This window comes from Sprattus sprattus, assembly GCF_963457725.1.
Source record: "Sprattus sprattus genome assembly, chromosome: 1".
In the NCBI taxonomy this organism is placed as follows: domain Eukaryota; kingdom Metazoa; phylum Chordata; class Actinopteri; order Clupeiformes; family Clupeidae; genus Sprattus; species Sprattus sprattus.
The window spans coordinates 25,820,036-25,843,598 of record NC_137920.1 but is presented as its reverse complement, the minus strand read 5'-3'; the positions used below and the strand labels follow the sequence as shown (position 1 = coordinate 25,843,598).

Here is a 23,563-nt window from a genome sequence, read left to right as displayed (position 1 = left end):
GTCCGAATGTGTCACCTTCAGTAAATGCGCTAGCTGTCTTGTTGCTAATATGTTATTGCTTTAAGCTAACGGTATTATGTCCACAGTTGACATCAGCATGGGTCTACCTCCCGTCTTCACCCCATGTTTTTATTTGTCACCTGAGATAATATACCGGTAGTCTGAGGACTTTGTTGACGTACAGCAAACTACTTAACATTGGGCTACTATTTAGATGCCTCCTGAATAAGGACAATTAAATAGTTTCCTTGTCAGTAAGCTACTCAATTTCCAACTCAAGCCAGTAGAAGTAGGTATCAATAAACAATTGTTAACCTCTTCCTCTGTTGATTACCTTGTTTCCTCTGTAGAGTTTACTTAAAGTAACACTATGCAACAATTTGACAATTTTTAAGGTATGGTTTTATAGGCAACTAGTGTTGGTACCATCCTCATGATAGCACATGGTCATATGAAGGAGTGATAAACAGCTGTCTTCCACACTAATCATCCAGGATATGCCCTATGTAGTTCTGTGTTCTGGGCTGGAATACCCTGCCTTCTCAGCATGACATTGCCAGCTATACTGCCAAAAGAGATCAGTTAGTGTGTTGGCAAGCTTTTATCCGGTGCAACTGGTCTGTTGGTGGTGTTGCTAGTTGTGGAACAGAACTCCTTATTGCTTCTTTAATGAAACATGTCATAATGTGACAAAGCCCTGTCTCTCCCCAAAACTACCTAAATCTGTGGCACTAATATCACAAAAATCTCACAAAAAAAACTAAGATTTATCACACCATGAATCATATCCACATTACACTTTCAACACTATAAAGTTGTAAAACAGAGACTTGAGGCTGGGTCGATATCAAGCATTTGTTAAGATTCACTGATCCGTCATTTGGACCCTGCCTCATAATGTGCCATGCTATTCTGTTACAGGGAGAAGACAACAGAAGTCCGCCGGTGATCAAGCAGGGCTGGCCAGGGTACGTTTGCTTCCTAATGGCTAAACACACTAAATGGGAACACAAGCAGTGGGCCCACTAGCTGATGTCTGAATGCATTACATACAAAACACGACAATTGTTTATTTTTGAGTTCTAATTGAAGTACAAGCCAATGCTTGTAACTTGTTTTATTGTTCATTGACATAGCTTTTTTATTATTTATGGTTTCAAAGCTCAAAGGAAGTCAGCCGTCATGTATTGATTGTTTGTTTGTGAAGCCATTCTTCAATGCTTTTTACATCTAATGTAAAAGTATGTGAAGCATGTAAACATTTAGGTTCTTCTCTAGAAATTCTATGTGTGGAGCACCATAACGTGCTGTAGTCAAACAGGGTAAACTTCATGGTTGGTAGTGTCTTGAGTTACACACTTCCCAGCCGCGTGCCTACTGGTCACCAAACATAATATGTGTGTGTGTGTGTGTGTGTGGTTTAGTTGCCCGACCTAAAGGATGCCGAGGCCGTTCAGAAGTTCTTCTTGGAGGAGATCCAGTTGGGAGAGGAGCTGCTGGCTCAGGGTAAGATGACTCAGTATTTTACCCATGATTCCAACCTTGGTTTCACAACTGTTTGGCTAAAAGCTTGTTTACAAGTTGCCTTGGCATGAAAACATCTACCAGCTGGTTCTCACAAACAAGCTTGACTTGAAACAGGCAACACACTCCATTAATGCATGATATGCATGTTTAGAATTGTTTTATCTCAGATTTCACTGAGGGGATTGATTGCCTGTTGACATATTCCTTGTCCTAATTGTTGTGTACCCATATAGTACCCTCTTGGCTCCAACTAGTATGACACAGGAGGATTATTTTGAAATCCTGATAAATCCAGACTTCATTGATGTTCATGTTTTTCTTATTCCATCAGCTATATCCCCTTGCTGTGTGTGACCTATCCAATATCATTTTGCACACTACATTTAACTTAGGTGTTTGAACATAATTGTCATTCATATTTATATGGCGTCATCTTCCTGACCTTGGTACATGTGTTACCATGTAGCACTACCTCTGAAGCTTTATCCTCCCTCTCATCCCCAGTGGAAGATTATGTTTTCATATACTTTTCATATACTTGAGTGTGTAGTTTTTTTTCTGAACCTGCCACGCCTCTTTCCCCCAAGGTGACTACGAGAAGGGTGTTGACCACCTGACCAACGCCATCGCCGTGTGCGGGCAGCCCCAGCAGCTGCTGCAGGTGCTCCAGCAGACGCTCCCCCCGCCAGTGTTCCAGATGCTGCTCACCAAGCTGCCCACCATCAGCCAGGTGAGACCACACACACACACACACAAAAACAGGTCACTCAATCAGCACAAACACACACACACGTCACTCAGCCCAAACACACACACACACACACACACACGTCACTCACTCCCAACACACACAAACATGTAATTCACTCAGCCCAAACACACAAACACACAAACAGGTCACTCACTCAGCCCAAACACACACACACACACACACACACACACACTAGAGATGCGCGGTTGGCGGTTGCACCCGCGGACTCCGCGGTTAAACCGCGGATCGGGCGGGTGACGTGACAAAAAATAATATTTTAATTAAATTTGGGCGGGTGGCGGTTTACCCAACGAAATTCAAAATATCTACACGTTGTTAAATGTCGTTACCTACATCCAAGCACATTTTAAAATAATCAAATTTTCATCAGGCAGTAAATTGGCCTAGTTCCGTGTATGCATACAAAGCAAACAAAGGAAGCAAAAAAGTTCAAATTAAGTGACGACCCCATGTCGCGTCTCTTTGCAACGCCGCAAACCTGCAAGCTATGAGTCAGCTGTCAGTATTGGAAGAAGCCTTAACGTGTCGTAGATGAAACTGCCTGGGTTATTTTGTTTCGTTAGGCTATATTTTAAAACAGCCAGTCATTGTAGCCTATACCACTCGTGGAATAAGGAATTTCAAAGAGCTGATGGAGTGATTTGACTCAGAAGTGACATGGGCATTGGCAGCGCGAGATGTTCAGAACAACTTAAACTTCTAGCTCAGTAACTTCTAGCTCAGTAACATCACCAGCTAAGAAAGAAGGTAAGAAAAATAGCCGGAAAACTTTGATTTGAAAGGCAAGCAGGCAAGTGTTGGGGTTGTTACGGTATAAAGCCTACAATGCGGTGAAATTTCGGAATTAGGCTAACAGACTCTGCGTTTCCTTCTAAACTAAAAACAAGGCTATATTACCATATTCAAATGGTGTACCAAATTGCGTTTTATTACAATGATAAAAAAAGTGTAGGCCTACTAGCCTATGGTAAGGTCAGGTTTGCCGATGTGCTTGGCTATTTTAAAGTTTCTCCCTGTGCATCGATCAGAGACAGACGTCACTTCACTGATAATATTCTGGGGATAGGCTACAACATAGCCAAAAGGCTTTCATACTAGGGGCTTTATCCTTTAAATATCTTTGAGGCATTGGATCAGTCTCATTTCAAGAACTTTCTAGCCTCGCGTCAGCAGCGCCACCTAAAAACAACAGGCGGATGGCGGGCGGGTGCGGTTTTGAAAATTGGTCAAAAAAATTGGTGCGGATGGATAGCGGACGGATCATGCGTTTTGTGATGCGGTTGCGGATGAAATAATAGCCCATCCGCGCATCTCTAACACACACACACACACACACACTCACTTTGCCCAAACACAAATCACTTTTACCAGGAAAGGCCCCACACCCAAACAACTCACCATTACTTCGGAAAGACTCCACACCCTACCCTGTGGAACCACACATTAAACACAAAGACCTGTTGCCCTAAACCCTCACTCACCCCACCCAACCCTCCAGTCACCAGTAAAGATCTAACCCCTCCACTCCCCACTGACCAGGACATACCCCTCCTCTCCCTAACCTAAACATCTCCCATTGACATGGAAAGACCACCACACCCGACCTTAGAAAAACATCCATTTGGTTGTGGGGGGTGGGTTCTCACACCCCAATTGAAATTGCTCACAATCTGTGACACTTCTGAAACCACCAGGCTGACCAGTGTTGCTCTGATGACAGATAGGATTGGTTTGGTAATCACACCACTTAGTAAAGCTAAAGTACTTAGTAATTATGGACAAACTTTTACAATTTGTAAAGGGATTAACATCTGTGGCTTATTCATTCAGATGAAGATGTATCTGAGGCTGTGAGGGCCTTATTTATCTAGATGAAGTTACCTGGTTATTTTCTATGTCTTTAGCCATAGCTTGGGATCCAGGTGTTATTTTTTCTTTAACAGCACCATCAGTGCCCAAGTTATGCTTTATTAATCTGTCTTGGGGGGGGGGGGGGGGGGGGGGGGGGTTCCCACATCCCAATTGAAATTGCTCACCCCCAGTGGTGCTTTGATGACAGATAGAATTGGTTTGGTATTTGGTAATTTGGGATCCAGGTGTTATTTTTTCTTTAACAGCACCATCTGTGTCCAAGTCCTTTATGCTTTATTATTCTGTCTTTCAGATTATCTTCTATGTATTCAGCGATAGCTTTGGATCAAACTGTGTTTTCATCTCCATATTATAGTGTATTGTCAAAACACGTCTTTAGCAATAGCTTTGGATCTACGGTGTGTTCTTTCCTTTAAGCTATTCTTAGATATAATTTGTTCTGCTTTGTAACGCGATTTGTTTCTGTCTTTGTAGCGTATCGTCAATTCCAACACCTCTCCCGATGATGATGTGGAGTGAGCAGAATTACCTCCTGATACATGATCAATGTATCTGATTTATTACTATTAGTTTTTATTATCCCCCTCTCATCTCTTCACTGCCTCCCAAGACCCTCACAAATTGACGACGCCATCCAGTATGCAGTATCCTCCCAACACCCCCACAAAATGTAAAAGATCAGTCCATGGACATAAAACTCAATACAAAGTAGTAAGATGATCATGTTGAGTTGCACTGTTCTATCTGAAGGTCTTAACACCCCCCCCCCCCCCCCTTATGATTTGTACTTGTTCGTATAGATGTCAATGGATATGTTTGTCTGACGCTTTGTTGAAGAACAAGTGTTTTGACACAAACTCCACTTTGATTGCTACTGTTACAACTCGTTTTGAGTTCTCCCTAAACAAAAGGAAGCTTGCCCCTGCCACCAAGGGCATAACTGTTGTACAACCTTTTAAAAAGAAATAACTAGTAAAAGGAAGTACATGTCTGTCATTCTTCTGTCCAGTGACATCAAAGAGTGCAATACTCTCTGCCATATGCATGAAGTTGTGGTACTGACTCCCACTGCCAGTTCCACTCCATGGTCACCATAGCAGCCGTTTACATCATCTTTTTTTATTACCATGACAACGATGACTACTAAATACCGGTCATTTACAAATAGGAACACATCTGTAAAAAAGGAACACAGACTACACTGGCCTTTGTCCAGCTGTTTGTACTTAAGTTATTAGTTTGAACACGGCAAGGGGTTTGAGTGTTTCCTCTGTGGCGTGAAGGACTTGTTATTGATGGGTCAGGTTAAGGAATGTTGCCCTGTTTTTATTTTTACCAAAAAATAAAGGATTGAGCTGAAACCCCTCTGTTTTACTGTTCATTTTGGTGACCTGATAAAAAAAAGTTACTGCTGAATGACAGATAACAAAACAGATAGTTATCGTTGACAATGGCAGTAAAATATTTGCCATCTTTACTCACAAAAAAACCAAACCGAAACAAATGTGACCACCTATACGTGGATGTCCACTTTTTTCTTCCTGAGCTTGGATTTTTTTTTCTGTCCTTTCTGCTTCTTGGCCAAGGGGTCGGCCATTTCTCCTTTGAAAGTCGAGGGAGACGTCTTCTTCTGCGGGTTTCTCTGGAAGGGCTTTCTGCCGCTGCCTCCAACTCCAGGTTTGCCAGGGGGCCCTCCCTTCAGCCCTTTCTTCATGGGTCCTGCCTTCCCTCGGCTTTGGCCCTTTCCGCCATCTGAGGCTGCCCCTTTCTCATCTTGCTCTTTGACTGACCATTTCACACGGATCTTCCGCTCGCACAGTGTGGAGCCGTCCATCTTCATAGCCAGCTGAACCGAATCAGGACTCTGGAGAGATACATATATATTTGTATTTATTATTTTTGTGTGTGTGTGGGGGGTGTATTTATATTTAAGCAATAAGGTTCGAGAGGCGCAGCGGAGGGCCAGCAAACCCTCGAACAAGTACATTTTTTACGATACCGCACTGACTTGAGTACCTTATTGCTTTTATAACACGGTTGCCAGCGACTTTATAAATATTAAGTACAATTAAATTATAAAAACAGTAAGCTGCCTTTCAGCACAAAAAAGTTCTAGTCACCAAACATTGTGTATCGCATTTCAGTAGCCAAGAGAAAATAGTCCCCCTTTGTGTGGCTGTTGCTATGCAACAGACAAATAGCATTGGGAACTTCACGTCTGTTAGCCTAAAAGTTTGTTCATGATTAGCTAGGAGATCGACATTGATCTCGCACCATTGTGTTCATACACATTGCTCATTTTATAAAGTTGCCATTAAAATAACAAAAACTACAATGGGACACTTTCAACTTTGTTAATATTTGTTTATATTGATTTGGATATCGCCACTAACTCGTGTGTGAGAGCTACGTTATACTAATTAGCAGCGAGGGTAGCTAGCTAGCTACCATCTGTTTCAATGGGTTTTTTGTCTAGGGTTAGCAGTCACCTACAAATAATATTCGAGACTTTCAGTTAAGACTTACAATACTCTGCAACATTCGTGTAGCACAGAAACAACTAACCGAGTCAATGTAGACATATAAAAAGTCGTGTAGATGGCTTAATTCACATGAAACATTCCCCACTACATTGCCCATAACACGCCGCCATCTTGGTTCAGGTTTTTTTTTGAGTGCGCACTGATATGGAACGCTCAGGTAGATGAAAACAGGTTGTACAGTTACTATATCGTTGAATATAGCACACACTCTCAGAATGGTGGATTCCATCTACCCGTGTTATAAAAATAAATATATATTTATGTTATGGGGGAGAAGATAAGCTTCTCAAAAGGTAAGTGTCACCCTGTTTGGTGAAACATAGCACATACCTCTAACGGCCCAGTTTACACTGATAAAAGCATGCTACCTTGCTAGCTGGGTCTGACCTGAAGTACAAAACTACATAGTGCATAGACTAAATGGCTAGTGGGAACGACGTGTGCTTATCCGTCCTTCACAAGACCATACACCATCAAAACTAATTTGACGATTATACCAAAAGTAGTTGCTCATAAAAACATGCCTCAAAAAGTGGTTTAACTTTAACTGACCTGTTTCTGATGATCTAAGCCTACAGTCTACCTCTCAAGAACCTTTGCACAATCTATGCCTTAAAGTGTGGTAATAACTTTTCCTCCTCCTTGTTGGGCTTTAACTCCATGTTTGGTTGAAGTAGCTGATCTAAGAGGCCTACAGTCTGCATATAATCTGCTGCATCATCTGTGAATGTGAAATGCTCCTCATAGAAAGGGCGTCCTCTCACCTCAAACAGCACGTAGCCGAAGCCTTTTCCCATCCCGGTCTCCCGGTCCCTGATGAGCCTCACCGCCTCCACGGTTCCACAGTCCTCAAAGTGCTGCCTCATGGAGAGCTCTGCCACGTCTGGGTAAAGGCACAGGAGTGATGGCAGAATTAAACACAAGTTTCTACTCTCATTAATCAATCAATCAATGTATTTGATTAAGAGGGACAGTGTACATGAACATTGAAATGTAAATGCACCCAATTATAGCCAAAAGGCTAGTTCGCATTGGCAGTCCCCCTGCCAAAGTGAAAAAAAGACTATACAACCTAAAAAAAAGGCATTAACGTATATATCAAACATAACATTGACAATATATCTAAAATAAAATAAAATCTCAGTATACAAGCTCCACTTATTCCTTAAACATGGGTAGAAGGGAAAGGACAAAGAGGTAAACAAAAATAATTCTACTGCTTACCCACTAAGCACAGGGAACTGTGCTATTGAATTACTCTAACGGTGACAAGGGGAGCTCTGCCAATGGATTACTCTACTTTGCTTACTGCAGGGGAAATGCCTCCAGTATATAACTGCTGGGGAGAACAGACATTTTTAAAATGCCAGCTGACTGTGCCAAGATCTTTCACAAAATAGAACTTAAAATGGCAACTTCGCAGGGGAAAATAACTTCTGTAACATTTGGTACAGAACGTAGTTGCTTTCAGATCAAATATCACTTTACTACTCAAAAGCAGGATAAGAGCCATATAAAGACATACAATACAAGATGGGTCAGTATTGATGAGACACTTGGAAAAACATTGCTTTTAAAAGGATAGCTTACCATATGGTAAATTGCCGACAAATATAGATCTTTTGTGATCATGCTGAAAAGAGAATAAAGGAAATGTATTTCAACAATAGATGTAATGTGCACTTCTTTGTGCATACACAAAATTGAAACATGACCTTCACAAGGACATATGCTCTTGAAAAGGAAGGTGAGCTCTAGATCTATTAAGTGTTCTAAAGTGTTCTAAATAGCACATGATAAGAACCTCTTTTTCTGATCCGGTGCTACAGCAGACTTACTTGTTTGGAGACTTTGTCCACGCGGATGTGAAAGTCTTTCATAATCTCCATCCCATTCCTGCAGGGTGTTATAATGCCATGATGCATAGTACCACCACACTGAAGCTTTTCTATCTTTGTAATGTATTGAAAAAGAGACCATATGTGCTAGATATACACTCCAGAAATCATTGGTACCTTTTCAGGGCGTTCGTTGCTCCCTCCGTCTCCTTGAAGACGATGTATGCGTTGACATTTTGCTTTTTGGGATGAACTTTCCGTCTGAGGAGAGAACCAGACAAAACCGACAAGGTAGATTTAGCTTTTCCTCAAAAGCAATTCAATTAGAATCATCAGCAACAAACATCAGCAGAATGAGACAACAATTATTACCACTAACGCACACATCAACAACAAACACGGACATGAACGTCCAACAGTCTTAGGGAAGCTGTAATTCTGTTAGCCAGACAAGATCCGGCAACGTATTTCACGCACAAAGCAGCTGTCTGAGGATCACTTACTGAATGGCAGCTACTTTGCGAGACAGGGATGGATCCTCCCTCGCCTGCAAAATAGAAATGCATTTAGCACAAACAGATGGAGGTGTTTCTTAGTGTCACATTACATATGGACATTATGCCAAGTACGTACCACTGAACGAAACCGTATTGATTCGATGGGCCCATGTTCCTTAAAAATGGACCGTAGCGCCTAAGAACAGAAATGAAGACGTGTTATTTAGGACACCAATAAATATACATTCCTCCAGATAGCTAGATACCTTTTCCATGGTGGGCCTTGCATCCAATACCTCTAGCAGTGTTTGTGTGTGTGTGTGTGTGTGTGTGTGTGTTAACTATGCTGTTATGATTAAAACTACATAAAACTGTTTTGAAATCAAAACTGAACGAAGTACCTCTCTGGTGCAACTGACAGGGAGGTTGCCCACAAACACCGTCCTTTTGTCCTTCACTCTTTCGGCGGCAAAGTCCTTAAAGGTCTTTTTTTTTGCAGGTTTCCCGTCATTTCCCGTCTCGTCTTCGTCCTCCGCCTTTTGGGCTTTCCGCTTCTTTGCCTTTGAGGCCTTTGGCACAGTGTCGTGGTCGTCTGCATTCTGTAGGGCACTTTCTCTGAACAACCAAAAGGAGCAAAGCAAGGCCAGGATAGATTATGTTTAGGAATTCCGCATATGACAAGATAATGTCTGGATAACGGTACAGTGGTAGGGTAATGGGGTTTAAAAACCTATCAGCTATTTTTGAGACATTACCTACTTTACAACGCAAGCACCCACTCTACCATATTCCTAGTAGTTGGGCCTAAGACCAAGCCAGTGTTGGCTGCCTTTCTACTGACTTGTGTGTATTTTTAGTGCTTTTTTTAATGTCTGTAAAGTCACCCACCTGTCATTGAGTTTTGATTCAGCTGCTGATTTAGGCTTTTTACTTTTCTTCTCTTGCACTTTTCCAGGGGCTGTCTTTGCAGGAGCATCTTCAGCATCTTCAGCTTCTTCAGCTTTGGCAGGCTTGGGTTCAGGCTGAGTTGAAGAGATTCGAACAATGTCAAGCAGGCGGATTTGAAATGAGTGGAAGCAAGCAAATAAAGATAGAGAGACACTGACAGTCACAGTTGACTAAACCTCGAAATCCTCATAGTTTCTTGTTTACAGCTTTGACGGTTGTCCTCTAAGCCACATGCTATGTGTTTTGAGAGCGAAGAGACTCTCCTGCACGCAGGGGGAGAATTTTAACTAGCTACAATAGGATACTTGCCTTTGGTGCGGGGACGAACACTACAGTGTTGGTTGTGGAACTGGTTGAGAACAACGCAGACAGTGGTTCCGAGCTAGTAGCAGACTTGTTGGGGAACAAGCAGCCGGACACTTGCCCCACCACGTAACTGGTGGAATCTTCGCCAGCCTCGTTTGCATCACTGTGAACACAGGCAGACTGAAGCATGAAGCAAAGCTGGCAGGCAGAAATAAAGCGATTAAGCTAACGTTATGCGTCTGGTTAAACACTTGGTAGGGTTGTGATAGCTACCTCTTTCCTGCAGATTTCTCTTTCATGACTCTTCTCGGGCGTTTCCAAGACCCTTTTCCACGGTCAAAGTCGACTTGTCCTTCTTTTTGATTACTTATTCCATATAAACTTCTTTTAAAAAATAATTAAAGGGTGATCCAACACTTACTAATCAGTAGGTAGTTATCTCGTTGGGCCAGAAAACCATACAGCAAACACACGTTTTCTAACAAGTCCAACGTCTGGATTGATCGGACGGTACAAAACCTAGAGAAGAATAGTTCCTAAACAGAGCGCTTCTGGAATACATATTATCTCTTTGGTATGTATCCTTTTATTATATATACGTAACGAAAATAAAATAAAATGCATTTGTAGTGACACTTGTTGACTTCAAATAAATATTCAAGTGAATTAAACAAGGCGGGCAACCAGAAGGGCCTACTGAGAACGGACAACTTTGTGTGTAGGACCACTAGAACGCCACTTCCTGTTATTGGTAGTTGACAAGTTGGTAAAGCTAGCATACCCTGTGCTATAAGCTGCCTTTGTATTAATGTTAAAAAGAATCACCTAAGAACTTCCGAGTAAGGTAAATTCAGTTATTTTACTCATTGCCGTTTGCAGTTATTAGCACCATTATATTGGGCTACTATGTCTCCACCAGTCAATGACTGCCTTGGTGCGTAGAATTATTTAGAGTTAGCTAACGTTACTGGAATAGCAGATTCATCAATATAACTCCATGCCTTATGGTAGGTTAATTTATCAGTAACATCACTCTGCACTTTGTGTGTGATCAGACGAGTATGTATTGTTATATTGTTGAATAGGGTTTAGGAATTACGCAGTGATGACGGGCAACCTTTACAGGATATCAGCTTGTGAACATAGGTGATGAAATGTGTTTGTTTCATATGTTAACGGCATGTCCAACGCATCAGGACATCAGTTACCCCTGGCTACACCTTGTAAATGTCCGTTCATTTATTCAACAATGAATCAGCAGGCGCCACGGTTCCGAAAAGGAAAGATGCTTCAGACATTGCCACACCCACTCCACTAATACCTTCTTCTTTTTTTCCAATCAGAACTTCCTATGCGAGTCAGGGACGGAGAAGAGTCCACCATGGAAGAGGCGGTTCCCGTCGATGCTATTGGCAGACGAATAGTCTGCGATGAGGAGCGGGCCACGGTGCGCTATGTCGGCACAGTGACTTCAACAAAAGGTATGCTTCAGCCCATTGGCCAGTCACAGGAATATTAGTCTCTACAATATGGCTACTTCACCACGAGTTCATATGTGGTTAGTTAATATGGATGCCACTGGTTATAGGTATGTGGCTTGGCGTGGAGTGGGACAATTCAGAACGAGGCAAACACGATGGCTCCCACCAGGGTGTCAGTTACTTCACCTGCAGGTAAGCTGGTAAAGTACCACTGAACACATCCAATGTGTCATCCTCTTGTTTCCACCTACTGTACGTGCTAAGTGATGATTGAAAATGACAGTGTCTAAACCACAACACCATAAATAAGTCAGTGATATGATACTCAAGATACCGATTCTGTATCCTTTCCAGGTATAATGTTTCTCACAGAAACACACAAATCAAATTACTCCAAAACAGCACTATAATGCTTATGAGTCTACTTAATTCACAAACACACATTCACAATTGAATCGCTACTTTGATAAAAGATATATATTGCCACAAAGCACAGATATATTAAGCTTTCTGTACCACAGCGCCATTTGGATCCATTTGGATCCTGCCCCATGTGCCCCTAATGTAGAAACAACACTGTCGGTGTTATGAAACTCACGATACCGATTCTGTGTCATTTCCATTCATTCCAAGTATAAAGTTCTGCTTGCTTCTAGTTGTGGATTGCGTTCTTGCACACAGAATAACCTGAAATGTGAATCTTTCGCAATGCTATGTCCTCTCCGCGCAGACACCCCACAGGGGGTTCGTTTGTGCGTCCCAAAAAAGCCAGCTTTGGGGTGGACTACCTTACGGCCCTGAGGGAGCGCTACGAGAAGGAGCGGGAGGGGGAGGAGTTCACCTTTTCCTCTAAGACACTGGAGATGGTGGGCTTCCAGGGGCTCACCAACAAGCAGAGGTAGGAGAGAAGCCGAACAAGATTTATGAGTGTGACAATCGGTGTCCTTTTTTTAACATTTATTTTTGCATTCTTGCTGTTGTAGTTAGGTTAAGTATAATAATCCTATAATGAATGTATTGTTAGAGATTTTAAGAAACTTTTGAAGTGCTTCACCTCTATCATTTAACTTCTGATTTAGTGCAACACTATGCTACAAGTCCGACTACCCTGTAAAAATGTAAAAAATATACGGAAAAAATTAAGAGACCACTTTTAAAAAATGATCAGTTTTTCTTTTTTTTTACTATTTATTGGTATGTGTTTGAGTAAAATTAACACTTTTGTTTTATTATATAAACTACTGACAACATTTCTACTGAATTTCAAATAAAAATACTGTCATTTAGAGCATTATTTGCAGAAAAATGACAATTGGTCAAAATAGCAAAAAAGATGCGGTATTTCCAAATATTGATTTCTGATCTCTTCCTAAGTTAAAGCATTAGTATTGTGTAGTTTAAGAATTTATTTGAACTTGTTTTCTTTGCATTATTCGAGATTCGAGATATTTAGCTATTTTGACCAATTGTCATTTTTCTGCAAATAAATGCTCTAAATGACAATATTTTTATTTGAAATTTGGTAGAAATGTTGTCAGTAATTTATAGAATAAAACTAAAATGTTAACTTTACTTTAACTCATACCAATAAATAGTAAAACCAGAGAAACTGATAATTTTTAAGTGGTCTCTTAATTTTTTCCGCGGCTGTATATATTATATCGCATGTTAGCATGGTAGCAAGCCTTTTTTCAGTGCCAACTATGGTGTTTTGTGTATATCTTTTCAGTAGATTGTTAGTTTTTAACCGAAACCCCTAACGACTGCTTTAAATCTTGACAGGGTGGAAAACGTCATAGAAGTGGCCCTTAGGCACTGCGAAATTTGGGGTACTGCACCTGGAACTGAAATAAGAAAGACCACACCAGGTAGCCCTGTTTTATTAAATAATGCGTTGAAGCTACAGTCATAGATTCTGCCGAAAGATTGTTGATATTTAAGATAGATGACTAAAAATGAGGAAAAGCTTATTGGATTACAGTTGTGAACAGTACCTTTAGGCAGCTCTGCTCGTTGCTGTCGTCTATTTTCAAGAGAGTTTATTTGTTTCTGATTGGCGGCTGTGCTATTTGCTTTCAACAGATGTGGAGCTTCTGGATCTTTCCCAAAACCTGCTGAGCTCGTGGGAAGCACTGGCGGCCATCACAGAGCAGCTGAAGAAGCTAAGAACACTTCAGCTGGGGTAAGGGAATCAGTGAACGAGTCCATGCTTCCATCCATCCATCCTTCCATCTCTTTATCCTTCCATCTCTTTATCATCCATCCTTCCATCTCTTTATCCTTCCATCTCTTTATGCATCCATCTCTTTATCTATCCATCTCTTTATCAATCCATCCAAGCTACAAGCAATAGATACCTAGTGTAACAATAAATACTATTTTACATAAGAAATAGAAATGCAGGAATGTTACTGCTGTAAGTGCAAGTTAAGTACTACTATCCATGTATCTACCTATCTATCTATTTTCCCATCTACAAGTGATTCAGTGTTGTGATATTCCTCCATGCATTTACTTTTCTGTGTTTTCTGTTTATCTTCCTTTCAGTCCATTTAGTTATCTGTCTATCTTGCCATCTCTCTCTCAACTGCCCTCATCCTCCATCCCTGCAGGTACAACAGGCTGACGGTGCCCTCTGACCCTTCAACTTTGAACCATGCCTTTACCAACCTCAGGGTCCTGGCCCTCACTGGCTGTGCCATCACCTGGCCTGAGGTAGACTCTAGTCTTACCCAATGATACTCACATGGTGTTGAATCAGGTTACATTCAATTCAACCAACCAAACGATCGTGCATGGTGTTAAATCCAATTGTGTTCAATGTGCATTTTGTTGATTTAAGCCCAGTGATATTCAACTCTATTTAAACTCTGTGTAAACTATTTTAACTTTTGAACTCTGTAAACTCTATTTGAACTCTGTGTGAACTCTGTGCAGGTGCTGCAGTGTGCTGGTATGTGGCCCCGTGTGGAGGAGCTCTACCTCAGTGAGAACAACATCACTGAACTACAGCGGTGAGGCTCACAGACTCCACAGCAATGTCTGTTTTTTCATTCGGCTTCTTCCTGCTTTAGTTGTCTTTTACTTTCATTCATGTCTTTTTTTTTTGTATTATTATTATTTCCTAGGCCTGTTGATGTTCTTCAGTCCTTGACCCATCTAGATCTTTCCAACAATTCCATAACTTCGGAAACACTGACAGAAATAGGCCAACTCCCCCGGTAAGAACAACTAGGTTTTCTATGTTTGGATGTCGAATATATCAGACAAGCCAGATGGCTAAGAAACAAACCAATCACCAGGACACCAGTAATAAAGGATCGGTCATTAGTTTATAGCCGCTCTTAAATGACTTATATGACGTCCCACCAGATGTTTCAGATGTTAGAAGGTGCTAACATCCAAATACATGTAATAATAATAATAATAATAAATAAATAAATAAATATGAATCTAAAAATTAATCTGTGCTACACAACAACTCTTTGGCCTGACTTCCATTTCACTGTCTGTACACAGGCTGGTTACACTAAATCTCACAAATACAGGCCTGACTGTTATAGAGTTTAACGATGTCCCACCAGGTAAACTGAAATATGCCATTTTACTTCATTTTACTGCCATTTTACTTCTGCTTCAGCCTTGTTCAATTGTGTGTAGTACTGACGTCATATATATGCACTAAAATATTTACTGTGAGCTTCTTAAATATCCCCCAGGCTCCAAAACAGCTATGTTCCCTGCACTGCAGAAACTGTCGCTAATGGACAACAAGATTGCAGAGGTAAAAACAGCTTGTAGGTATTGCGTGATATGAGCTTATTTCACCTTTGTCACAGTTGTTAAGCAAGTCTGTGATGCAAATTGTATTTGTGTTGTTGTTGTAAAGATCACAACCCTCTCTCTGTGTCTCCTTGTTTTCTGTCCTTTACTCTTTTTGGCCTTTCGTTCTTTTTATCAACCCTAATCATCCTGTCTTCCCCTTTTTTGTCTTTTCTCCTCTCCCCCCTTCTCTGTCTCTCTCTCCATTTCTCTCTTTCCCCCTCTCTCTTTCCCCATCTCTCTCTTTCCTCATCTCTCTCTTTCCTCTTCTCTCTCTCTCCATCTCTTCCTCTCATTCCTCTACTCCCCCCTCTCTCTCCCTCCCTCTCTCTGTCTCTCCTTCTCTCTCTGTCTCTCTCCCTCCCTCCATCCCTCTCGCACTCTCTCTCTCTCCCTCTCTCTTCTAGTGGAGGGTGTTGAATGAGCTGGAGAAGCTGGCAAGTCTGGTGCATCTCATACTACAGAGGAACCCGCTGATGGACGGGGAGAGGAACCCACAGACCGCCCGCCAGCTCGCCATCGCCCGCGTGGGGCAGCTCCTCCAGCTCACCGGCTCTCAGGTAGGGGTGCGTGTGTGAGGTGTGATTACAGGTGTGTGTGTGTGTGTGTGTGTGTGTGTGTGTGTGTGTGTGTGTGTGTGTGTAGTGTGAAAGGGAGCAGTAGAAAATGTTGGGCCATAAATATTATTGAGAACAAGACAGTGAAAAAGTAGCCTGTGAAGTTCAGTAAGTGCAGCAGCAATGATGTACAACCTCCACCACTTATAGGGAGGAGAAGCCGCTGCAGAACTTGATGACCGAATAAATAATCCATTGTATGCTCTTATCTTATCTCTTATTGTATTTTGAAAGTGAGGGGAGTTGGGCTAGTCAAAACTCTATTGTGTTCTATATTAAGAATGCTGTGGTCTATTTTTAAAGTGTCTGAAGAAAACATTATCTAGGTCATAGAGTACTTTAATCCAGCACTGGAGTCCTCTTCAGCCCTGTTCAGTGTGTTTGGAGCTGAACAGCCTGTTGAGACTCACTCGCCCTGCACTGAGTGTTGTAGTCGACGCATACTTCATTCTTGGGTTTCTCTGTGGAGTGTTCTAAAACACGACAGCTGTGGCTATGGGGAGAAAGCTGAGAGGGCTGACCTCTGGAACTCCACTGCCTCTGTGACTCCTGTGCTGTAGAATGCTTATGAAGGCTCCACTGCCTATGTGACTCCTGGGCTGTAGAATGCTTATGAAGGCTCCACTGCCTATGTGACTCCTGGGCTGTAGAATGATTATGAAGGCTCTACTGCCTCTGTGACTCCTGTGCTGTAGAATGCTTATGAAGGCCTTCTCTGTGGACTTGAGTGGGCTTTGTCTACTTGGGCAGGGAGGGAGTGGAACATCTTGTGTTCATTTGTACATTAGACAAACGTTCACTAATTCAGTCATGTATACTTACTTAGATACATACATTCACCTGAAATGTCAATGTTTTCCATGAAAACATACTTGAAATGTGTTTGAAAAGGGAATGTTTAGCAAAATGAGTTGGTCATGAATAGGTCAGAAAACATTTTTTTTGATTGAAGAAATAATTGTGTCCTTCAAACTTTGCTTTCGTCAAAGAATCCTCCATTTGCTTTTCTTTCAAAAACAAGGTCATTTCTAAGTGACCCCAAACTTTTTAATGGAATTGTATGTACACATATGGACACTCTCTGTCGCATATGAACATATGGACACTGTCACACACACACACACACACACACACACACACACGCACACAATCGTTGTAAAGTCATGTTCTCTTTGTGTCCCCTGTTAGATCACGTCTAATGATAGGCGGGGAGCAGAGCTGGACTACATCAAGACGTTTGGGATGGAGTGGCTGGCGTCTGGGGGACACTGGGAGCCAGAGAAGAACCACCCCAGCGCCGACTTCACCACACAGCACCCGCGCTACCTGACCCTCCTACGAAGTGAGTTATGGCACAGTCCAGTGCACCCCTATGCAGTTGTGTATTCATGGTACATTCCAGAATACACTGATATATTACAAAATGTTGAGGTTGCAGCCAAGGCCACTTTCACTCTCAGGGAGAATTAGAGAGCTCAGAGGACTCTGGACATCATCATAAAATGTAGAAAAATTAAATCTGTAACGGGGAGCTGTGGTGCAACAACAGCACCCAAACCATGTATGGGTCTGAGTAACCACTTGAACTTGGTCATTTCCTGATAACCCCTTCTTCGGCACACACACACACACACACACACACACACACACACACACACTCCCTTAATAGGAATAGGCCCTAATCATCCATTTGATGAACATTTTTCCCCCAGGATTAGCAAGGTGCTATTATCATTAGTGACACAGCAATGTATTAATTCTCTCATTATATGTTTGGGGCAAAGTATTGATACATGCTGCATGGCTGGTGTTTCATCTGACACGTGAGATAATGACGACAGTCACAGAAAGCTCTCTTGAAGCTGATCAGTTATCTTAAAGCACCTTCGAACACATCTCTGCCTCTGCTTTTGATTGGCTGGCGTGCTTATAGTTATTATAGGGCTGTTCTGCCAAAGGTGCTTTGTTCATTACCACCTTACCTGCTTCCTAAAATCTTTAAAAAGCGGATCACGGTGAAACAAACAAAGTGTGGAAGGAGGAGGTGGAGGAGGAGAAGGAGGTGCAGGAGGTGAAGGAGGTGAAGGAGGAGTGGGTTGACGTGCAGGGTTGATTGACAGCTGTTGTGTCGTCCGTAGAGTATGGAGCACCGGATGAGTCTGAGCTGAAGCCTGAGATACCCTTCGCTCTGAAGAACCAGCTGCTGAGTAAGAGACACACACACACACACACACACACGCGCATACATACACACACACACACACACACAGACTCACACACATGCTCGAGCACTAACTCACTCTCTCACAAACACGCCCACAGACATACATACACATACTCGCGTGCTAACTCATTCTCTCACTCACTCTCATTCTCACACGCACACACACCCACACACATACGTATACACACACACACACACACACACACACACACACACACACGTATACACACACACACACACACACACACACATACTTGCGCGCAAACTTACTCTCTCACTCACTCACATTCTCACTCCCTCTCCCTCTCACACATACCCTAGTTGAAGAGGATGCTGGGCTTGGTTTACCATAGGCTTAATGTGGATGGGAATTGCCAGACAGTTAAAGGATGCACTGCTCAGTTCCGTATAACTCATTAGGATGTGAAGTTTGAATCTGACTTGATGTGTTTGCTGTTGCAGCCCTGACGTTTGTCTGTCCTGATGACATGGACAGGAAGCCGATCCAGAAGAAGCTCCCATGTAACTATGACGACAAGCTTCATATCTTTACAGATTAAGTAATGACTGCTGTGTAATGAGGCTGAAGACATGGCAAAGGTTGTTTGGAGAATGTGCCATTGATTTCTTTTGGTCTTTTAATTATTAGAACAGTTGGGAGGAGGCCTTGATAAGCAATATTTCTTAAAGTAACACAATGGGTACATTTAGTCAGTGTGTTGATGACTGTGGTGGTTCTATGGTGTGTGTGTCTGTGTGTTGATGACTGTGTTGGTGTCGTTTAGGTTCTATGGTGTGTGTTGATGACTGTGTTGGTGTCGTTTAGGCTCTATGGTGTGTGTTGATGACTGTGTTGGTGTCGTGTAGGTTCTATGGTGTGTGTCTGTGTGTTGATGACTGTGTTGGTGTCGTGTAGGTTCTATGGTGTGTGTTGATGACTGTGTTGGTGTCGTGTAGGCTCTATGGTGTGTGTCTGTGTGTTGATGACTGTGTTGGTGTCGTGTAGGTTCTATGGTATGTGTTGATGATGTGTTGGTGTCGTGTAGGTTCTATGGTGTGTCTGTGTGTTGATGACTGTGTTGGTGTCGTTTAGGTTCTATGGTATGTGTTGATGACTGTGTTGGTGTCGTGTAGGCTCTATGGTGTGTGTTGATGACTGTGTTGGTGTTGGGTAGTCTCTATGGTGTGTGTTGATGACTGTGTTGGTGTCGTGTAGGTTCTATGGTGGTCCAGAAAGTGAAGGGTCTGCTGCACAGACTACTGAAGCTTCCAGGAGCGGAGCTACGGCTCAGCTACACCTGCTCACGGGTAAGTCACACAGAGTTCAGAGTTCAAAGGTCACAGTCCACTTATGCAGAGTTCAAAGTAAAGCTTTTACTTTGTGTAATACTTTCACTTGCTTATGTAAGTCCAGAGTGTACTAACTCAAAGCTCATCTGAGTCACCTTACACCACAGACTTACATCTCTCTCTCTCTCTCGCTCTCTCTCTCTCTCACTCTCTCTGTCTCTCTCTCTCTTTGTCTCACAGATGGAGGGGACTGAGATTGAGATAGACAATGACCTGAAGACTATGCAGTTTTACTCCGTAGAGGATGGGGACAGTGTCCTAGTGCGCTGGTCCTGACTGACCCCAGTTCACATCACCGCTCGTCACACTCCTCTCAAAAATGCCCTTAAATGAACTCCTGTCCGACACTTGCTCACCATCCACGGGAACCAGACAACTCTGTCGGGGAAACGACATCGTCTCGCACTTTCGCTTTTGTCTCTCGCTCTCTTGTCTCTCCGTATTTGCAGTCTCTGTAGAGATCAGGTTACTTACTTCGTCGCACTGGTGATTTTAGAATACTTAGAATAAGACTGCTCATGTCGTACCAAGAGTAAGTACTCTTATTAGCCTTTTTGAAAGCACGCAAGTGGACTTTCTCATCCAATCAGGTGTGAGGCAGTCACACAACAAGTCTCTCAGTTGACTCATTGATGAGGAAATCACCCTGGAAACCTCTTTGGTACCATAGCTACCACACCCTAAAGACAAGCTTTCACCCGTTGGTTGGAGACGAGCTGCACGCTAACATGATTGGACGTCTCCCAGGAAATGGTGGACGACCTCAAAACTCAAACGCTTACAGTTCATGTGAGTGTGCGTTGTAATGTGTCGTAATGTACATTTATACAGAATGCGATACGTATACCCTGTGTCAGTTAACAGAAAAGATCATCACTGTTACATGTCAGAGTTATGGAGAATGCGCACTGTAAAGGAGCATATTCATTCATGTAAAATGCCTTCCAATGTCATTCCTTGTTAATAAATGAGTCTCATTTTGCTAAGTGTCCAGAGATTCATTACCTGAGTGGAACACTAGGCGGCGCCCCATGCTCTCCAAACTGGAGGTCTTGAGTGCGGATAGTTTCCAACACACGTTCAAAAAGTATGACATTCTGATGCAGCCAATAAGTATCTGATAACTGTTGGTGCACACTGGTGAAACAGAAAAAGTTCTCTTAGCAAATTAAGCATAACTGAACTCCAGCTATTACCCTTGACTCGGTAAGTAGTTAAAGAACATTTGGGTCTTTTTCTCAAGTGCACAATCTCAGATGACGGTTTGGTTAGAAAATAGAATGAAGTTATAATCCAAGTGGTCCGCGTGAGGCACAGTTCCCATTTCAACACGGAGAGTAAAGGGCCACCAGAGACATCTGGCGAGTTCCTCCAGCAGCAGCAGAGCGCTTTGATGTATGGATAACACCAGTTATGGTCTGGGGCGACTGGCAGCGATCCCAGTGGAGAGTGCAGAGTCGGCAGGCCTACCTCACATCAAGTCTGTAAAACACTGTAATTAACGACGTTGAACATCATCGGGTTGGCTAACACTTAAGACGGTTTCAGCATGTTGCTAATCTGTGGATATTCTCACGCTATGCATACTTTTCTAATTTCCAGCCAGGACCAGATTTTTTTAGGGAGTATAATTGTAGCCTGTATACTGCGGCACAGAACTAATTTTTAATCGTAGTCGAGGTTGTTAGGTCTATAAACACGTCATCTCTCAATTATTTTCAAGACCTCCATATCTGTATGGGAACTCTATAGGCTGTAACTCACGGCACTCCATTCTCAAACAGAAAATAATGTTTTGTTGTCTTTCTGAGGACTTCGTGTTTGTGATACTCGCACCTGCACATCCATGCCGTAGCCTGGTTTGTATTGCATAAGCGGACAGCAACGCAAATGTTATTTATTGTTGAGATAAAGTCGCAGCAAACACAGGACGAGCAGCTGTGTGCGAGAGGAGGGGCTTTTACAAACACCAGAGCCCAGCTGCCTCGGCTGGAGTTTCATACACATACGGCCTACCATATGCAGCCTTTCCAGTAACAAAAAACAGGACAGACTGTGACCACTGTCGGGTTCGTTCAAAATACTATCCAAACGCAAAGTAAAGCTTACGTAAGGATTTGCTGTATGGCTGAAATATGTGAAGGCCAATGTGATTTGAGTAAACTGTTGTGAATGGACCACAGAATAAACTGATGAGAGAGAAACCACATGATGCTTTTCAAGGGTGGTTCATGAGCAGTGGGGTAGTGGTCCCTGGAGAAGTGGGTATACTCTTAATTTTGCAATTTTTTAAGCAGCCCATACAGCACAGGATAAACGCCCTGTTTTGAGAAGTGGGTATATGCAATGCTGACGAATAAGTGGGTATAGGCTACTCGTATACCTGCGTATACCCTGGACTACACCACTGTTCTTGAGGCAGACCCATGTGTTGTACAAATCTCTTTGGAGCCAGGTGTTCCCTGCTTGTGATGTATGGAGGCAAATTCGATTTGAATTCTCATGGATTCTCAGGGAGCATGTGCGGACAGGCCTAGATGTAATCAGAACCTTTGAGAAAACGTTAGAATGTTTCATCAAATTCCAGTAAGGCCATGTGGCAGTAATCATAGCAGGCCCAGAGTTTACCAGTAGACCCAGTCAGCCAATAAAAGCTACCAATTTTATTATCAGAAAGAGGACAACTCCAGCTCATGGGAAGTTGTGTCATCTTGGACTGCTTGGTATTCATCACCTTAAGGTAACACATTTAAAACAGTTTGAGACAAAAAAAAAGGAGACGATTAATTACAAAACACGTGTTTTTAATGAGACAGCTGTACATAATGTTTACGTCCCCATGTCACTCTTTGCCTTAATTTCACTCTTATGTATTCTGCCTTCTCCTTTCTTTGTCTCTCTCTTCTGTCCTCTCCTCTCTCTGTCACTCTCCATTCTTTCTCTTCCTCTCTCTTTCCTGAGCCCCAGCTGCACACAGAGCACGTCCATGTCAAACTAAAATTACATATGAACACTTGGCTCCATGCCTTGCATGTGTGTGTGTGTGAGTGCGTGTGTGTGTGTGGTGGGGATGAGGTCATGATTAACATGGGCCAAAGACGCCCCCGGTCGAGGTGTTCACCAGATGTACAGAGATTTGCACTGGGGCCCCAGAAAGACCCCCGACCCTGTCTCTGAGAATTCTGTTATGTAAACCATTAAGCATCGTGAGAAACCTAACGTGAAGATCTATGCCAGAACACCACGGTGACCCAGTATACTTTTTAAAAAAAAGATAATAATGTCTATATATTCTTAGGCATTTATTTACAATGATAGAAAAAAACTAAACAATTACTGTGTGATTTTACATAAGACACATTGGATTGGAAAATAGTTGCACAATATTTCTTTGGTTAAAAAAACAAACAAACAAACAAATAATAAGGTAAAAATCTCTCAACCCTCCCATGGCCCACCCACACGTGATTACCCATAATCCCCCTCTCCTCTCCCCTCCCTGATGATAGTGGCACTGCAGTCCATTACTGGCTTTCAGTGGAAATCTGGGTAACTACAGTGCACTGTGACTCAATTATACCTCTCTATCTCTCTCTATCTCTCTCTTTCTCTCTCTTTTACTCCATCTCATTCTCTTCTCTCTCTTTCTCTCTCCACTGAATTCCTCCATTCTCTCCCCTTCAGAGTCATCATGAAGCACACCTGTAACCCCCCTCCCTCCCCGTCACTACTTTTTCCCCCCTAGCTCCCTGTTTTTTTCCCGGGG

The 23,563-nt window shown here is 42.5% G+C and overlaps 3 protein-coding genes across 3 annotated transcripts in view; 2 read left to right on the top strand and 1 right to left on the bottom strand.

The window, feature by feature from the left end:
- Nucleotides 1-5,532, top strand: part of tomm20b (translocase of outer mitochondrial membrane 20b) — a 6,081-nt gene extending 549 nt beyond the window's left edge. Inside the window, exons 2-5 of the mRNA XM_080840422.1 lie at nucleotides 922-968; nucleotides 1,425-1,506; nucleotides 2,115-2,257; nucleotides 4,646-5,532. Coding sequence (XP_080696548.1) covers nucleotides 922-968; nucleotides 1,425-1,506; nucleotides 2,115-2,257; nucleotides 4,646-4,690 — 317 coding nt within the window. The 3' untranslated portion in view covers nucleotides 4,691-5,532. The remainder of the gene's footprint in view (nucleotides 1-921; nucleotides 969-1,424; nucleotides 1,507-2,114; nucleotides 2,258-4,645) is intronic.
- A 121-nt stretch (nucleotides 5,533-5,653) lies between these two features.
- rbm34 (RNA binding motif protein 34) lies at nucleotides 5,654-10,771 on the bottom strand. The gene is made up of 11 exons (XM_080840400.1): nucleotides 10,577-10,771; nucleotides 10,307-10,466; nucleotides 9,938-10,071; nucleotides 9,451-9,664; nucleotides 9,186-9,245; nucleotides 9,056-9,099; nucleotides 8,730-8,813; nucleotides 8,553-8,610; nucleotides 8,305-8,347; nucleotides 7,479-7,597; nucleotides 5,654-6,035 (listed from the first exon to the last, which is right to left on the bottom strand). The coding sequence occupies exons 1-11, from the start codon at nucleotides 10,600-10,602 to the stop codon at nucleotides 5,685-5,687; spliced, it is 1,293 nt and encodes a 430-aa protein (XP_080696526.1). The 5' UTR covers nucleotides 10,603-10,771; the 3' UTR covers nucleotides 5,654-5,684.
- A 294-nt stretch (nucleotides 10,772-11,065) lies between these two features.
- tbce (tubulin folding cofactor E) lies at nucleotides 11,066-20,673 on the top strand. Its single transcript, XM_080840377.1, has 17 exons — nucleotides 11,066-11,147; nucleotides 11,647-11,784; nucleotides 11,892-11,976; nucleotides 12,515-12,682; nucleotides 13,567-13,652; nucleotides 13,867-13,966; nucleotides 14,397-14,499; nucleotides 14,722-14,798; nucleotides 14,913-15,005; nucleotides 15,304-15,368; nucleotides 15,504-15,568; nucleotides 16,014-16,166; nucleotides 17,412-17,565; nucleotides 18,362-18,430; nucleotides 18,910-18,969; nucleotides 19,664-19,755; nucleotides 19,978-20,673. The coding sequence occupies exons 2-17, from the start codon at nucleotides 11,655-11,657 to the stop codon at nucleotides 20,071-20,073; spliced, it is 1,596 nt and encodes a 531-aa protein (XP_080696503.1). The 5' UTR covers nucleotides 11,066-11,147; nucleotides 11,647-11,654; the 3' UTR covers nucleotides 20,074-20,673.
- Nucleotides 20,674-23,563: the final 2,890 nt, after the last annotated feature.

What these genes read in the sequence shown, in the direction of transcription:
- rbm34 (XM_080840400.1), bottom strand. Translation starts at nt 10,602, where the DNA reads ATGAAAGAGAAATCTGCAGGAAAGAG. An exon ending in GAGAAATCTGCAGGAAAGAG is followed by an intron (nt 10,467 to 10,576) that starts GTAGCTATCACA and finishes CTGTGTTCACAG; the next exon opens with TGATGCAAACGAGGCTGGCG. An exon ending in GAATCAAAACTCAATGACAG is followed by an intron (nt 9,665 to 9,937) that starts GTGGGTGACTTT and finishes TTGGTTGTTCAG; the next exon opens with AGAAAGTGCCCTACAGAATG.
- tbce (XM_080840377.1), top strand. Translation starts at nt 11,655, where the DNA reads ATGCGAGTCAGGGACGGAGAAGAGTCCACCATGGAAGAGGCGGTTCCC. An exon ending in GTTTAACGATGTCCCACCAG is followed by an intron (nt 15,369 to 15,503) that starts GTAAACTGAAAT and finishes AATATCCCCCAG; the next exon opens with GCTCCAAAACAGCTATGTTC. An exon ending in TGGACAACAAGATTGCAGAG is followed by an intron (nt 15,569 to 16,013) that starts GTAAAAACAGCT and finishes TCTCTCTTCTAG; the next exon opens with TGGAGGGTGTTGAATGAGCT.